At 52.3% G+C, this 15,414-nt stretch overlaps 1 protein-coding gene across 1 annotated transcript; it reads right to left on the bottom strand.

Annotated features, from left to right (window-relative positions):
* Positions 1–619: 619 nt before the first annotated feature.
* On the bottom strand, positions 620–15,414 carry Pla2g2c (phospholipase A2 group IIC). The gene is made up of 5 exons (XM_057785310.1): positions 15,357–15,414; positions 12,665–12,809; positions 11,151–11,254; positions 1,299–1,685; positions 620–965 (listed from the first exon to the last, which is right to left on the bottom strand). Exons 1-4 carry the CDS (start codon positions 15,394–15,396, stop codon positions 1,522–1,524), a joined length of 453 nt encoding a protein of 150 aa, XP_057641293.1. The 5' UTR covers positions 15,397–15,414; the 3' UTR covers positions 620–965; positions 1,299–1,521.

Below are 15,414 nucleotides of genomic sequence, written 5' to 3' on the forward strand. Positions count from 1 at the left end.
ATTTGAGTCTCTGTGTGTTTCTTTAAATCCCTGCTGCTCATCACTGCACATGGTAACAACACAGTATGGGCTCAATACACAAATGCTGGGTGACCTACTAAGCAAAGTGTCTGTGCACTCTCTTCTCTTCATCTGTGTGCTCTCTATCGGTACACAAACCCTGTCATCTCCCCTAGCACTCACTGGGCAGGGGATGAGGACAAGTGACCACCAAGTGCTGAGAACCTGGCAGTACTGGTGAATAAAGACCAGCACCATCCACTAGGCAGAGCTGTGTAACCAGCCATGCCGAAGCACCATGATGACACAGCTTCCTGTAAGAGGCTCATGGTTCTAGGTGCTACAGACCAGCCTGGACGTGGCTGGGATCCCCAGTGCTTGCAAAGTTTCTGCTGAGCCCAGATCTGCTGTGCTGATGCTGACCCAGCAAGCTCTTGTCACCCAGGAGGTCGAGCCCGGGCTTCCTCCAGGCAGAGATGCAGGAGTCTTCACAGTAGACCTGCCCTGGACCTCAGAGGCCGAAGCCTGCACTTAAGACCTCCGCTTTGGTTACAGGTCCAAGCAGGGTCCCAGATCCAGGTGCCAGAAAGGACACTCTGCCCTTGACAGATGTGCTGAATGCTAGGGCACAAAAGGCAAGTGCCACCAAACAGGGAGACAAGTGTGGTCACAGCTATGCCTGAGATCCACTATGCCAGGCTGGCCACACAGAACTGACTCCACCTCAATTAGACCTTCCCTGTTTACTGGTCACTAGATTTAAGTCTTACAGGACCAGAGGCTTCTAAATGGGGGTGGGGATTTAGGGTGCCTTAGATAGACTGCCCATCATCTCTCCATTTCTTCATGTCATCTTTGCCATGACATCCTTGTGGTAGTGGTGAACATCATCGTTGCAATGGCACCCAGTTTTCTGAGACACCAGACCAGCCTTCTTCCTGCCAGCGGGTTCACAGAAGGCAGACCTGGAGCAAAACAAACAAGGACCAGCCTCCGGTGAGGCTCTGGGGGCTGCATTTTCTAAGCTACCCGCTTTGTCCCCAGTCAGATCTGGGTGGAGAACTCGGTTCCCCAGTCAGACATGTGTCCTGACTTGGGTGGGGAGTATAGTAGTTTAAGTTAGATCTTGGCAGTTTTCCCCCTTTCTGGGAAAAGGGTTTTAGGTCTCAGGTAGCCCAGGTTGGCCTTGAACTTACCACGTAGTGAATTCCTGCCTCTCCTGCCTCCACCTCCCAAATGCTGGAATTAGAGGGTGCCTCCATCCCCGCTCTCTAATTTTTTTGATTCCTAGCACTTACTTCGGTTGGAAGGTGTCAGTTAATTGCCAGGCACGCAGGGTCTGTTTCCAGAGCAGGGATTCCTCCATGTCTCATTTCCAGACCCCAGCGCTGAGTGAGAAGACACTCCCTGGACAGCAATGCGGAGCTCCAGGAGCCTGGGAGCTGTCAGAGGTGGCCGGAGACAGTTTGCCAGAAGGACCATGACTAGAGTAGGTGCCGTGTGATGGGGACGGTGGCCTCGCTAGCACCGGAGTTTGTGTCGGCCACACTGGGGCTTGCTGGGGAAGACCTGCCTGAAGGCTTTCTCATAGGTGTTCAGGTTTTCCTTGAAGCAGTACGCAGACAGCTTGTCACACTCACAGGCCTTCTGCCCGCAGAGGCAGCTGCCACCCGGGAGGCATCCACCTGCAGACACACTCAGAGTCAACAGGGGCTCGCTGCCCGCTCCGAAGTTGGGTTCTAAAGCAGGGGAAGGGCTGAGGGTATAGAGAGAGCGACAGAGGTCAAGGGCAGAGGGCAGAGAGTGGGGATGCTTCTGCTCTGTTCACCAATCACACTTCCACACCCTTCTACACCACAACGAGCAGATGCCTAGAAGGAAGCAAATGAGTAGAGAGGACAGGCTGCATGTTGGGAGGGCTGCATGTTGGGGTGGCAGTGGTCAGTTACAGCCCCCAGGCAGCACACGGGCCAGGCAACAGGCAGGACTCAGCACCCATTCCCCAGGGCCACCTCCTGTTCCAGACACCGGTTTGAAATCCACAGCGCTGTCTGGAACATCTCCAACTGCAGACGTTCAAAGCCACCCTGCACATATATATGTGCCATGGCCATTGGCCTGTCACCTCTCCACCCTTAGGGAGGACAGCATCAGCAGCTCTCTGGGACCCCTCCCCTCCTTTCACTTCCTGTTTCTCATCTGCTGCTAAGTCCTATAGATTTCTCCATATTTAAACCCCTTCATGTTCTGCCCTCTTTTGTCCACCATCCCGGCCACTACCCACATTCCTGTCCCTCTCCACACTCTGCCACCTCCAGTTCTTCCTTCTTAATGGCAGGAAACAAGCAGGTAGTCTCAGCTTCACCTGGATCACACACAGGTAGCCTCAAAGTGTCACCTGGATCACAAACAGGTAGTCTCAAAATATCACCTGGATCACACACAGGTAGCCTCAAAGTGTCACCTGGATCACAAACAGGTAGTCTCAAAATATCACCTGGATCACACACAGGTAGTCTCAAAGTATCACCTGGGCCACACACAGATAGTCTCAAAGTATCACCTGAGTCACACACAAGTAGTCCCAAAGTGTCACGTGGATCACACTCAGTCTTCTTTTAAAGCTACACTCCGCTTTCCCGGTCTTTGTGGACGAGGTGACCATCCCTTTGTGGCAGTCCCCTGCCCACCTGCCACAGCCTGACTGCCCCAGCCTCCCCTTCCTCATGGAACTGCCACCCTCTCACCCACAGTCTATTTCAGGCACAGGGACCTCTGTGAGTTCGGGTATCACACTCGGCCTTGTCCCAGGACCTTGGCACATGCTCTTCCCCTGGTCTCTTCCAGTGATGAGCTCCACAGGCCATCCGGGTCTTGATGGAGTCCAAGTTCTTCAGACAGGCTCACCCAAGCCACTTGGTCTAAAGCTCCCAAGTCACTCCCTCCTAGGTTCCCCTTGCTAGTCTCCTTTGCAGACTGACTTGCTATGCCCTCCTCTGCCCTGCAGAGGGAGGTACCAGGAGGCTGGGACTCCCGTGTATCACAGTCTCCCCCTTGCAGAACAGAGGCCAGCCCATGGGAGCTCCTTAGGGTACTGCCGCCAAAGCAAATGAAGCCCCAAGGACTTTGGGATGTGGCGTTTACCCTCGAGGGGAAGGGCAAGTCGATTGGGGCCTTTCACTACGTAGTCACAGTCCTAATGCTTTGTGTGTGCACACACATGTGCACGCATGAGCGCATACTGGGGTCACGGAAGGCACACTTCTCCTTTCTGGAGGACTCCACCCAGATCTGCTCTCTCTGAGAAGAAAGGGGGCTGCCAGACCCTGGGGCTTGTGTTATGAAGCTGGTTAATCTGGATGTCTTACTGGATAAAATGGTGCTGACTGTGGTCAAAGATGGGCAGCGTAGTAAGGCCCCGTGTTAAGATGCTGGTCCCAGATGGAGTATGTGCTGTGTCTGGCAGGGGCACCCTTGGCTCCACATATATAAAGAAGCAAGGCCCTGTCTGCTGGACCAGTGCAGGCTGTCTCTCTCCTGCCTTCCCTCTCCGAAGCCCACATTCCCCCTGGAGCTGTCCACGCATGCCTGTCTGGAGACTTGATTTCTCAGGGCAGACACCGCCACCCCACACCTCAGCTGCCCTTCACCACACACCCTCAGGAAGGTGCCAAGGACATTCATACCACTCCCACTCTTCCTCACGCCTGCACCCATTGGCCCTCTCACATCCCCCCCTCCATCTGTGAAGGTTTGCCCTGATCCATCAAGTCCCAGCCCCCTCAGGGCTCTTCCCCATCTCCGCCCCTTGCAAGCACTTCTTCCCCCTGTCTACAGCAAGTCCTTACACAGCAGCTGCTGACAAGGCCACAGAGGACGTGGGCTACCTGAACGCTGGTCCTGCTCTAGAGGACCGCTCTCCTCTGTGGACATGGTGCTGCCACCTAGGAAATATGAACCTGTTATCCCCTCTGCCCTCCTCCACTTGTCCTCCTCCTCCTTCTCCCTTCTCCTGTTTAGGTCTTGCTCCTCTTTCTCCACACTACTTAATTTTCTAGACTTTTCCTTCTTCTAGGACTATGTGTATGACTGATTTTGTCTGCATATATTGTATGTGCACCACGTGCGTGTGTGGTGCCCACAGCAGTCAGAAGAGGACATCGGATCTCCTGGAGTTAAAGATGGTTAGAGCTGCCATGTGGTTGTGGGGGAACCAACCTCGGGTCCTCTACCACAGCAGCAAGTGCTCTTAACCACTGAGCCACTTCCTGACCACGTTCATGTTTTCCTTCTTGAGACACAACTCATGCAACCAAGGCTGGTCTTAAATCTCTCCTGAAGTCACTCAAAGATGACACTGAACTCCTAATCCTCCTGTGTCCACCTTCCAAGTGCTGAGATCACAGGCGTGGGCCACCGTCCTGGTTTATGAGCGATGGAATGGAACCCAGGGCTTCATGCTAGGCGAGCTACCAAGTGAGCTACACTCCCAGGTCTCTGAGTCCTTTCTGCCGTGTGATTAAATCCTCCCCTCACGGCTCTCCTAGTCCCTAGATCTTCAGGACTGGTCTTGGACAGCGATTTTCTACCAAGGATGATCATTTTGGCCGCATTCCTCAGTTATGGTAAGATCAGGTTTGCCATGACCTGGAAGAAAATACAACCCTAAGCCAAAAAAAAAAAAAAAAAAATGCCATCTTTGCAAGCCACCATGTCAAAACATTGGACTCCAGATCTTACATCTTCCAGTATGCCAAAAGAGAAACCGAGGCACAAGGCAAGGAAATGACAGCTTCAGAAAGTTCTTTCTCATCCTGAGAAGGCCATCTCCACAAATGAGACAAGGTGACAGGCACAGACTCCTGCCTTGTGGCTAACCCAAGGCCTCACAGGGCCTCTGTCTGGGCTCCGGCTTTACTGCAGATTATCTTCAGAGAGTTCTTGCTCAGTCTCAGGACCTGATGTCCTCCTGGATTCCCAGCTCCAGCCCAGACCTCCCCCTTGAGCTCCAGACTGCAGCACAAGTAGCTGTTACCTGTCTTACATTAATGTTTCTGTTGAAAACATGGAGTTGGGTATTTGCAAATAAAATGGTTTCTTTCGCTCATGATTTGGGGAGCTCCAAGTCCAGACAGCCTGATGCTGGCTCTGGCAGGACTCCCTTAGGCACATCACAGTGTGACATACAATATCATGATAAGTGTACACACAAGAGGGAGGGGTCACATGGGACAACAGAAGTCAGAGAGATTGGGGAGGGGCGAGCCTTGCTTGCCATTATAGAACAAGTTTCTCTAGCAGGAATTAAACAGTGTCCCAGGAAAACTACATTAATCTCTTCTGAGGGAGGCACCTGCAGCATTCAAACAATCTCCAGGCCCCACTTCTTTTTTTTTTTTTGGATTTTTGAGACAGGGTTTCTCTGTAGCTTTTGGTTCCTGTCCTGGAACTAGCTCTTCTAGACCAGGCTGGCCTCGAACTCACAGAGATCTGCCTGCCTCTGCCTCCCGAGTGATGGGATCAAAGGCGTGTGCCACCACCGCCCGGCTCAGGCCCCACTTCTTAAAGGTTCCACCAAGTCTTGTGCGTTTGCATATATGGTGTATATATGTGTTTGTGGGTGGTATGTGCACACGTGGTATGTATGTGTGCATGCATGTGGAGGCCCAAGACCAATGCTGAGCATCTTACTTGATTCCTCCCCACCTTATTTTTTTTAATTTATTGCTTGTGTATGTGGTGTTCATACATGTATGTGTTCATGTACATGTGAACACATGAACATGTATGGGTGTACATGCATGTATGTGCATGTGTCTAGAGGCCATGACAGTCTTCCTTAGTCATTTTCCACCTTATTCATGGAGTCATGGTCTCTCACCCACTGGAGGTTTGAAAGAAAATGGCTCGCAAACGAAGTGGCACTATTAGGAGGTGCAGCATTGTTGGAGTGGGTGTGGCCTTGTTGGAGGAAGTGTGTCACTGTGGAGGTGGGCTTTGAGGTCTCATATATGCTCAAACCATGCCCAGGAAGTGAGACCACATCCTGTTGCTTGCAAGTCAAGATGTAGGACACTCGGCTACTTCTCCAGCACCATGTCTGCCTGTACACTACCATGTTGTAGCAGGATGATAATGGACTAAACCTCTGAAAATGTAAGCCACCCACATGAAATGTATTTCCTTTATAAGAGCTGCCGTGGTCATGGTGTGTCTACACAACAACAGAAACCCTAAGGCACCAATATAGATTGGTTTCATTAGCTTGCTCTGTGGACCCCCCCATCTGTGTCTTCCAAGCTCTAGAGTCACAGGAAGGCTGCCATGCTCACCTAGCATTTATGCGAGTTCTTAGGATGTGAGCTTGGGCCCTCACACTTGCATGATGGGATCTTTTAACTATCGAGTCATCTCCCCAGCCCACCACCTTATTTTTGAGACTGGATTGCGCACTGAATCTGGAGCAGCCCAATCAGCTGGGATGACTGAGCACCGAGTCTCCTCCCACTTGTGCCCAGCACTGGGGTTACAGACGTGTGCTGCCATGGCCCAGATTCCATCTGGGTGCTGGAGATCGGAACTCAGCTCTGTACAGTGGGAAATTTATCAGTTGAGCCATCTCCCCAGTCCTGGTCCCCCATTTACTAACACCTTCCCATACACAGACCCTGGAGATACATCTGAACCACAGCACAGCTTACGCTCCGTGCAACTCAGACCAACCTGCTGCTGGGTCTTTGTGGCCCTCTCTACTTCCATTTTCACAAGCTCAGGGGTCGGTGCCAAGATCTATGGCAGCCGAGGCCAGGAGCTGCCATTCAGCCTCCCTCTAACCCCACATCTAATCCACCGTAGGTTCTGGCGCCTCGATGTCCAAAGCAGACTCAGCCTCTGACACTTCTCATCATCCCTTCTGTCGCCATCCTGGCTCCAGTGATGGTCATGTCCTCAGGGGCTCCAGAACCAGTGTTCTAAAGAGCCATCCTCCTTCCTCCTCCATCTGTAGCAGGAGTACATCCCCTGTCCCTCTGACCATGCTCCAGTAGGTCGTGTGCCACTAACACAGGTGAGCCTCCTGCACTGCCTGGGCAGACACCCATGCATAATATCCACTCCTTCCCCAGGCTCCAAGCTCCTGCCACACTGGCCCTCCTCTGCAAGGCTGTCCTTCCAACAACTGCCTAAATTAATTACTTTTCCCTCCGTGGACCCCAGCATCCCTCTAGCCTCAACTGTTTGAGCAGTTGTGAAAGATTTACCCCACCTGACTACATCTGTTCCTGTTTGAGGCGCTATCTGTCACTATCGTGGTCTCCCCTTTACTGGAATGTAAGCTCCTTCAAGTCAGAGCCTCTGTCTTGCTCATAGTTGATCTCCAGCCCTGGTGATGGCCAAATTTCCATTGCCATTTTCTGGAGCCTTTAGCAACTGCACTTATGTGGCCTGTGACCCACAGAAAGGTGTCCATCCTGGGAACCTGGAAGCCAAGTTCTAGACCCAAGTCTGTAACTCATACACTTTACGATCTTAGGCATGTTGCTTGCCTCCCAAAGCCTGTCTCTCTGACTTTTAAAAGAGATAAATAAGCCCGAATTGTCTGTTTAATGAAATTTTTCACTCGGCCACTCCTTAAACAAACACGTATTAAACTCCTAACACAAGACTTGCCTTTGTCTAGAAACCCCCAGAAGTTCCCACTTCTGCCTCTCCCTCTCCAGGGGCCTGCAGGCACAGGGGACAGCAGGTGACAGTGGTACCGGTGGGTAGAACCAGTCTCTATCCCCCACAGCCAGGCATCACTCTACACATGCGCATGCCTGTGTGGGTGGAGGGGGTGTCACTGCACTGATCTTCAAGTCCCTTGTGAATGCCAAGCGCTTACATAAACCTCCTCAGAGGAGGAGTGGCCACCTGGTCAGCCACGCGAGGGCAGCTGTCCCCTTCAAGAAAACTGGCCCTTGAGCTCCTTCAAAGACTTTGTTGTGCACTGGTATCTGGGTGGCATTTCAGGCTGACACCAATCTCTTACTCCACCCCCCACTAACTTACCACACCCTCCCCAAAGCCCTCCCCACATTGGTTGCTAGGTAACCTAGGACCAGGCTTGGGGGAGGGATCTCAGAACTGCTGGAAGCATTATTAACTCTTCCAGTACAGCTCTTTGAACTGTAGTGTGGCCTGGGCATGGAAGAGGCTTAATTCCATAAGGGTCACGGTAATGGTGTTAGCCCTAGAGGGGGCAGGACAGGACAGACTTCAATGGAACTATAATTAAGACAAGGAGGGGAGGGTGGGCTGGAGAGATGGCTTGGTGGTTATGAGTACCTGCTGCTCTCCTAGAGGATCTGGGTTCAATTCCCAGTACTCACACGGCAGCTAACAACTATCTGTAACTCCAGTTTCAGGGCATCTGACACCCCATTCTGGCTTCTGCTGGCACTGCACATACATGGTACACATACATGCAGCCAAAATGCTTACACGCATAAGATTACAAAATTTCAAAAACAGTCCCGGTGTTCCCCCAACAAAATCAAAAGCAAGGCTGGGACAAACCAGAAATTTCCACATCCAAATGGCAGGCGCTAACTGAACACCTGCAGTGAGCCAGTCCCTCCCTCCAAGGAATCACAAGAAGGGTGACTCCTGTCCATCAACCAGCCACCTGGGCAGGGTGGATGACCTCAGCCTTTCCACAGGTGAGGAAACTGAGGCTTGGCAGGAACAATGAGTCTGGATGGGAACGATGAAGCCCCTTGGCAGGGCAAACGAAAGGTCTGGGGTATTCGGTTAGGCCAAGGTCCATTCACTGTGCCCCTCCACTCAGGACGGAGCAGCTTATCAGTTGTTAGCAGTCGTGAGACTTGCATTTGGGGAATAACCATATAATCAAGCAGACGCCTTCCCATCAGGAAGGGTAGTCAGGAGACAGAAGCACCTGGGCCCAAATCTCCATCCTTTCCCTGGCTGTGTGACCTCGGACACGCCATTTGACCTCTCTGAGCCTCGACATCCTATGCAATAATGGGGAGAAAAGTGCCTACCTCCGAGGTCTATCCTGGCAAGCCAAGCCGAGGTGTGCAAAGCAGCTACTGTCAGCTGTACAATGGGGTTGCTCCTGCTCTCAGAGTGGACTTCCTGGAAAGGCTCAGCATGGGAGTCTCGGTGGTGGCTGTCACTCACCTGAATCAAGCCCGTCTCCTCTGTGGGCCTTGGCCTTCCCAGAGCATCACCAAGAGGTTAGCCGGGAAGGTCTCCGAGGCATTTTCTGCTCTGGAGTTCTCCTAAGCTACCGATCTTAGGCAAACAGGGGCTGGGTCTGCCTCCCTCTGTGCCTGGCTTTGGGGTCACAGTGGCAGTAGGGTGCCCAGCCAACAAAGGGTGCATGGGCAGATGTGCCTCTGTGTTGACCGCAGAAGCAGCAGGCACCGCACTGGAACCCAGGCCATAGAGTTCTAGGTCCCCCACCCCCACCCCGAGGACGACACTGATGCCCCAGCAGCTGTGAACGTCTCATTCTCCAGACTCATGGGCTGTGTGTGGGGAAGCTCAGACATGGACACAAGCTCCCGGGTCCAGCCTCTGTCTTCTGCCACCAGCTAACAACTGCTGCTCAGGAGGCATCATCATCCGTGGCCTCAGCCTGCCTCAGGGTACCTTCCTCTACGCTTCCCTTATCCTGGAGTTTGGGACTGGGAGGGACCATTTCCAGGCCTATCTTCATCCTCCTGCGCAGCTAGCGAATGGAGGAAGGGCAGAGGGTTGGCCTAGGCCTCAGTGGCAAAGGCTCTCTTTAGGAACTAAGGTCCCCCTGTCAGTGTGCAGGGCTGTATATTAGGCAGACTGAACTGAAAGCAATCTTCTATTGTGGGGGTCTGAGCCCCCAGCCCACCACACTTCCAGTCTCACAGTGGGGGGCAGGGAGAAAACAGTGCTGACCCAGGGGCTTTCTGAGTGCTGGCCTCTCTCCAGTCCTGGGTGGGGTGCTGGGTACCAGGATTCCCAGGGTGGAGTCCTAAGTCCTCTGTCCCGGGAGATGAGTCGCGGACATCTGGCAGTTCCCTGACTTTGGGGGAGGCAGAAGGATGCCCAGAAACACAGCTGTGTGTACACCCGGGAGGAAGTGGCTTGCTATGCCCTAGGGCCTGGCAGGAGTTGAGCCATGGCATATGAGGAGCAAGAAACCACCTACTGGGCTGGAATTACAAGGCTGGACAAAGGCTCGTGCCCACCGCCTTCAAGCTCTTCAGGCCGGACTTGCCCTTCACATGCCCACACCCTCAGCTTCAGGAATACTCCTTTCGAGAGACCATTCTGTGTGCTTCCCACCCAGGTCCCGCCCGTGCAATGTCCCACTGCTGGTCACTTCTCTGCCCCATCCATCCACATTGGTCATAGCGCACAACATACAGTTGCCCTTGGTGAATATTTGCTCAGCTGACAGACAGCCAAATGCCTTGCTAACATGAGAAAAAAAGAACTAGAGGCTGTCGGAGCTGGAGTGATAATTCAGTGGGTAAAGCACTTGGGAGGTCAGAGTTCAGATACCCAGAAACCAAATGCTGGGTGGTCTGGTGGCCTGCCTACGAGCCTAGGCCTTGGAGGCAGAGACGGGATCCCCACAGTGCGTTAGCTACATCAGCCAGCTGCGGGTTTGACTGAGACACACTGCCTCAGTGACAAGACAGAGAGTGACAGAGGACAATCCCTAACATCAACTTCAAGCCTCCGCTCGTGTGTGCCCACCTACAAGTGTACCTACCTACGTACAAAAACATAACACACACACAAACCACACACACCTAAGAAATGGAAAAGAAAAGAATAAAGGAATGTTCTCAACAGCCAGAGCTACCTAGGGAAAGTGCAAAGTCAATGAACTCCACAGCCAACAATCTTCAGTGGCCCACAGTGTATGATGGGCCTTGGGTTCCTAGGGGGGCTGAGGTTCAGGGGCAGGCAGAAGAGACCAGGCAAAACCAAGCAAGGACTCCCTCTAAGAAGCTCTGACTCTCGGACTCGGCCCCGTTTCTTGGTCTCAAAGCACTTGGGAATGTCTCATCCCCTAAAACAATCAGTGGGCTAATGAGGAGGTGCCTGCTAAGGACCAGCTCAGGTCCCATTGTCTCCCTCCCGAGGAGGCTACTCACAAGCCACAGTCCCATTGACAACGCTGAACTGGTAGCCATTCAAGATGGGCTGGCAGCCATGCTCCTTCAGCTGGTGGTAGCAGCAGTCATGAGCCCAGCAGCACCTGGTGGGTGGGGAGAAGAAGGTGGGGGCCGTGCCGGTGTGGGGGTGTCTCTGGGGAGTCAGCAGGAGGACGCTGGGTGAGGTTGGAAGAGACCCTCAGCTTCCCTCGCCTTCCCTGGACCTGCAGACACTGGAGCTGGCGGCGGCGGGGGTGGGGGGGGTATTACTGATACACCTGTCCTTTTCCAGACGTCCCCATGTGTACCTGGGCTCTTGGCCCTTTGCGACCCTCGGCTCATGGTATGCAGCTTTGAATCTATCTTTGGACTCCAGGAGGCAAGGCACAGGTGGACGATGACAGAGGATGGATTTAGAAATAAGTGATCTGTGTTCTAGGCCAGGCTCTGCTGCTTTGCCTGCGGGTGGTGGCTGAGCAACTCTTAGTCTGGGATTCTCTGTCCTCGGCTGTCAGGTGGGTTACAGCAGGGATGCGGCCTCCTGTATTCACGGTGAGGGGTGAGGGCTGAGGCCCATGTGTTCAGTGTTGGGCACATACGATGTAACTCACAAGTGTCAGTGGCCTTCCATGTCTCCACAGCCAAGCCTGGGGCTCAAGTCCTGCCTATTAGGCCCTGCTCTAAGGACATGCCCAGGGACATTTCCCTTCTTATTTCTTCAAATGGGAAAAGACACAAGTTATCCAGTCTCCCCACTGTACCATCTCCAAATTATAGTAATGTCCATTTATTTTAAAGAAGCTCACACCACCCACCCTCAAATCCTTCAAACTGTCCTGGAAACCAACTTGGTACCGTGTGACTGCCTCCAGATGGACAACTTTCCTGAACTGGGCCACCTGGCTTCTCTCCTAAAATATGGAATTAGGTCTGGAAGCTGGCAGGGCAGTCTTGCTGGGCCCATAATCCTAAGAAACGGGAGCATGTGAATGGAGAACACCTTCGCCAGGCTAACGGGAAAGGGCTTCCAGATCTCGGGATGGACTGAGGGTGTAACATTAGGGCCCTTGATTGAGAACACCAGGATGGGCCTGGAGTGTCTCAGTGGTGTGACTGTCCCGCAGGGATGGGGTTCTGGGTTTGATCTGCACATGGTGGTGCGGAATCTGAACACTTGGGAGGCTGAGGCAGGAGGATCTGGAGTTCAAGCTCAACCTGTTCTATGTGGTAAGTTAGATGCTAACATGAGTTAGGAGCTAAGCCCCTATCTCAAGATGCTCAGCACATAAGCCATATCCAGGACCTTAGGCATACAGGGCCCTTGGCAGCTTCACAGGCTAACCAGGGAAAGGCAGCTCAGTTCCGTCTTCTCCAAGATTCACCCTACAAGCCCCTTTCAATCTCACGCTGCCTTGGAATTGTTTTGTCAGGATTCCTAAGCCCCTCTCTCCTCACTGTAAGCCTAGACGTCAGTGTAAACGCAATATGGAACTCGCTGAGTGCTTGTGCATCACCTGTCTGTGGCGTCCACAGGGATCCCTCTGCCTCCTAGCCCACAGTAGCAGCCGTATCCATAATAGGAAAAGAAGGCGCTGCGCCCTGTGATGTGTCTGACCATCCTCTGGAACTGCCAGAAGCTGCTGAGGGTGGAGGTCGTCCCTGCCAAGGAGAAAACAAGAAAGGAGAGGAGCCTGAGGGCCCACAGGCCTCGCTGGAGGGCCTGCAGTGAGGTGGGCAGTCCAGGGTCCTCATACAAGGCGCCAGCCTCCTTCACAGGAAAGAAAATAGGATCAGTGTTACTCCATTACCCAGCAAGTTTCTTGCTAACTGGGATGAGGCCAGGTTCCCCAGCCGTCCCTCTACCACCATCCAGGTCTGATCTGCATTAACTGGGAAAGCCCAAAGCCAAGGTGCCAGGCAGTCCCTCCTCTAGGAAGCAACAGGCATCAATAGTCTCCCAGGAGAAGCAACATTCAGGGGTAAGAGATCAGAAAAACACCCTTCATCCAGTCTGTTAAATGGTATACACACACAGACTCATCAATTCTTATTATTTTTAATAGACAGGGTCTTCTCTTACTACATGATCCTGGCTGGACTGGAAGGTCCTAAAGAGACCAGGCTGGCCTTGAACCTAGGGAGATCCTTCCTTCTCTGTCTTCAACGTGCTGGAATCACAGGCATGCATCAATAGGCTTTGTACTTCTAGAAAGTGCTTACAGGCACACAGAGAGATGCTTATACAAGGATGCTTGCTGGCAGTGTGGTCTGTAACATCAGAGTACTGGAAAGTACCACACATTCACCCCCAGGAGGATGCCATCAAAGTACCACACATCCACCCCCAGGAGGATGCCATCAAAGTACCACATGTCCACCCCCAGGAGAATGGTCATCAAAGTACCACACGTCCACCCCCAGAAGGATGCCATCAAAGTACCACATGTCCACCCCTAGGAGGATGGCCATCAAAGTACTCGTCTTAGCAATGTATCACTTTTAATAGATGAACTCTAGGCAGTGAGACTGAGGCAGACAGGTAAGAACGAGGCCATATTTGTTTGGCATACTTCCATGTACCTTTTTAATAAGCAATGGTTGGTGGTGGCTTGAATAAGGACGGCCCCAAGGCTAACATATTTGAAGGTTTGGTCACCGGGGAGTGGAACTCTTAGGGAAGGATTAGGAGGTGTGGCCTTGTTGGAGGGAGTGTGCCACTGGGGGTGAACTTTGAGGTTTCAAAAGCCCAAGCCAGGCCTAGTCACTCTTTCTCTGCCTACAGATCAGGCTGTAGCTCTCGACTATTCCCCCAGCACCACACTTGCCTGCCTGCTGCCATGCTCCCTGCCCTCATGAGAATGGACTAAGCCTCTGAAACTGTAAACCAGCCCCTGATTAAATGCTTCCCTTTATAAGAGCTGCCTTGGTTATGGTGTCTCTTCACAGTAACAGAACGGTGAAGAAACCTGTAGTATTTTGTTCCCAGATTTTGAATCTCTCTCTCTCTCTCTCTCTCTCTCTCTCTCTCTCTCTCTCTCTCTCTCTGTGTGTGTGTGTGTGTGTGTGTGTGTAGGCTTGTCCTCCACAGATTCCAGAGCAGTTGTATCTAGGTGTAGGAAAGTGCTGGCCCCTGAGAAGGCTGTACCTTGGCTACTCTGTATTTTATGGCTTTGCTTTGTGGCTAAACATATCTTCTCTGGCCCAAGCTGGTCTAAACTCACGTGTAGTCAAGGATGACCTCGAACTTCCAACTCTCCCACCTCCACAGTTGATTACTGGCTTGGGCTGTCCCTCCTGGCCTTATTCAGTGTTGGGGATTGAATCCAGGTGTTTGTATATGGTAAGCAAGTACTCTTCCTGCTGAGCTATGTCCCCAGCCCTGCATTTGATTTTTTAAAATTATAAACATATATTTGGTTTGTGATAAAAATACAGCAAACACATGAACTCAAAGAAGGAAAACAGCGCGAGGGATGGGGGATGTTTCTCAACTCCCTCCCGCCTCAGTGCTGAGTTGGACGCCTTGACCTGATTTCTCAGTCCTCCTGCCTCCACTTCCCAAGTGCCGAGATTACACATTGGCATGATTTTGAAAACTGCAAAGCAACTTGGGGAAAGAGGGAGAGACCTAACTTTGATATGTCTGACTCACCGAACCTCAGAGTTACTGTGACAGGGCTGGAAACAGCAGGAAGCTGGTTTGGGACAAACAGCTAACTTTTTTTGTTTTGTTTTAACAGACCTCAGATAGTTCCCAGAAAGTCCTTCAGAGAGGTATGCAATCTGAAGCTTGGTAGCAGTGACTTGGTTTGACCAAGTATTCCACCAGCCATCATCGGGATGCCTTCCCCAGAAGAATGCTCCAGCTGGCCGGGATCACGCCTACTGTTTTGTACCACACTACACATAGCTTCAACTAAAGGCAACCAGATTGGGAAGGAAGAAAAGCTCCCAGACCGGGAGTGCTCACACCACAGCCGAACATCGTTTTTCCACTATGCGGTCAATGTCCCTGGATTCCAAGATGTTCTGTGAGGGCCCAACACTGTGACCAGCCCACCAGACAGCAGAACCAGAGGTGGGAGAACTTTGGAGGGAGGCTGGTTCTCTCCTTAGTACCTTGTACCCTTCCTTCACTCAATACTACCCCTGTGACATCGTCAGAAAGATGGCCTCCCGGCACTCGCTCAGAGGGCTTCTACTTACAGCAGAAGATGAAGACAAGGAATATAGCAATGACCTTCATTTCCAAAGAGACCAGGAG

The sequence above is a fragment of the Chionomys nivalis genome, chromosome 11 (genome assembly GCF_950005125.1).
Source record: "Chionomys nivalis chromosome 11, mChiNiv1.1, whole genome shotgun sequence".
NCBI lineage: Eukaryota > Metazoa > Chordata > Mammalia > Rodentia > Cricetidae > Chionomys > Chionomys nivalis.

Excerpts from the sequence above, each read along its gene's own strand:
- Pla2g2c (XM_057785310.1), bottom strand. The coding sequence starts at position 15,396 with ATGAAGGTCATTGCTATATTCCTTGTCTTCATCTTCTGCT. Across the intron at positions 11,255-12,664 it reads CCTGTGGACGCCACAGACAG|GTGCTGCTGGGCTCATGACT; the intron begins GTGATGCACAAG and ends CCCACCCACCAG. Across the intron at positions 1,686-11,150 it reads TGTCAATGGGACTGTGGCTT|GTGGATGCCTCCCGGGTGGC; the intron begins GTGAGTAGCCTC and ends GTGTGTCTGCAG.